Genomic DNA, 601 nt, shown 5'->3' on the forward strand with positions numbered 1-601 from the left:
GCACACCCCTTTCTCTTTTGTGCGACCCCCTTCCCACCACACCGCCCTCCCCTCCCTCCCTGCCCCCCCCCCCGCCCACCTGCTCGTGCGCCGCCTCCTTGCCCCTGCGCTCCTCCACCTCTGCTGTGTGTGCCGCCCTCAGTCGCTCGTTCTCCGCCAACACACGCGCCAGCTCCGCCTGGTAGCGACCCTCGGCGCCGGCCTGAGGATTGGGGGTGAGGGGGTAGCCGTCCATGTGGAGAAGGGTGGAATTGCCGATGTTCAGAGGTACACGGGAACACACTCCATACCATATGATTGTATCAAGGTTGTCAAAGCACAGCACACGCGCTCCTCCTCGCTCTTTGCGTTGGGTTCGGACTGGTACTCACAACAACCCCCCCCAAACACCCGCCTCTGTCCCCATCCCATAAGTATTATCACTTGCAGCTAACGCCTCTGCCTGTGCTGCGCTCGTTTTAGTTTCGTTTAGTTTGGGCTGGTACTTACACCCACCCCCCTCCCGGCACCCCCCTCACTCCCCCTCACTCCCCCTCGCCCCCCTTCGCCCTCCGGCTACAAACGCGCTTCATCTGTATTAGGCATGAATGCAATCCCCCCG

General features: G+C 62.2%; 1 protein-coding gene across 3 annotated transcripts in view; it reads right to left on the reverse strand.

The window, feature by feature from the left end:
- Nucleotides 1-601, reverse strand: part of CHLRE_05g243801v5 (uncharacterized protein) — a 19,946-nt gene that overhangs the window by 4,570 nt on the left and 14,775 nt on the right. For all 3 annotated transcript variants that reach the window (XM_043062465.1, XM_043062464.1, XM_043062463.1), the window contains one exon: nucleotides 80-202. In XM_043062465.1, the coding sequence (XP_042924681.1) occupies nucleotides 80-202 (123 nt within the window). The remainder of the gene's footprint in view (nucleotides 1-79; nucleotides 203-601) is intronic.

This window comes from Chlamydomonas reinhardtii, chromosome 5 (assembly GCF_000002595.2).
Source record: "Chlamydomonas reinhardtii strain CC-503 cw92 mt+ chromosome 5, whole genome shotgun sequence".
Classification (NCBI taxonomy): Eukaryota; Viridiplantae; Chlorophyta; class Chlorophyceae; order Chlamydomonadales; family Chlamydomonadaceae; genus Chlamydomonas; species Chlamydomonas reinhardtii.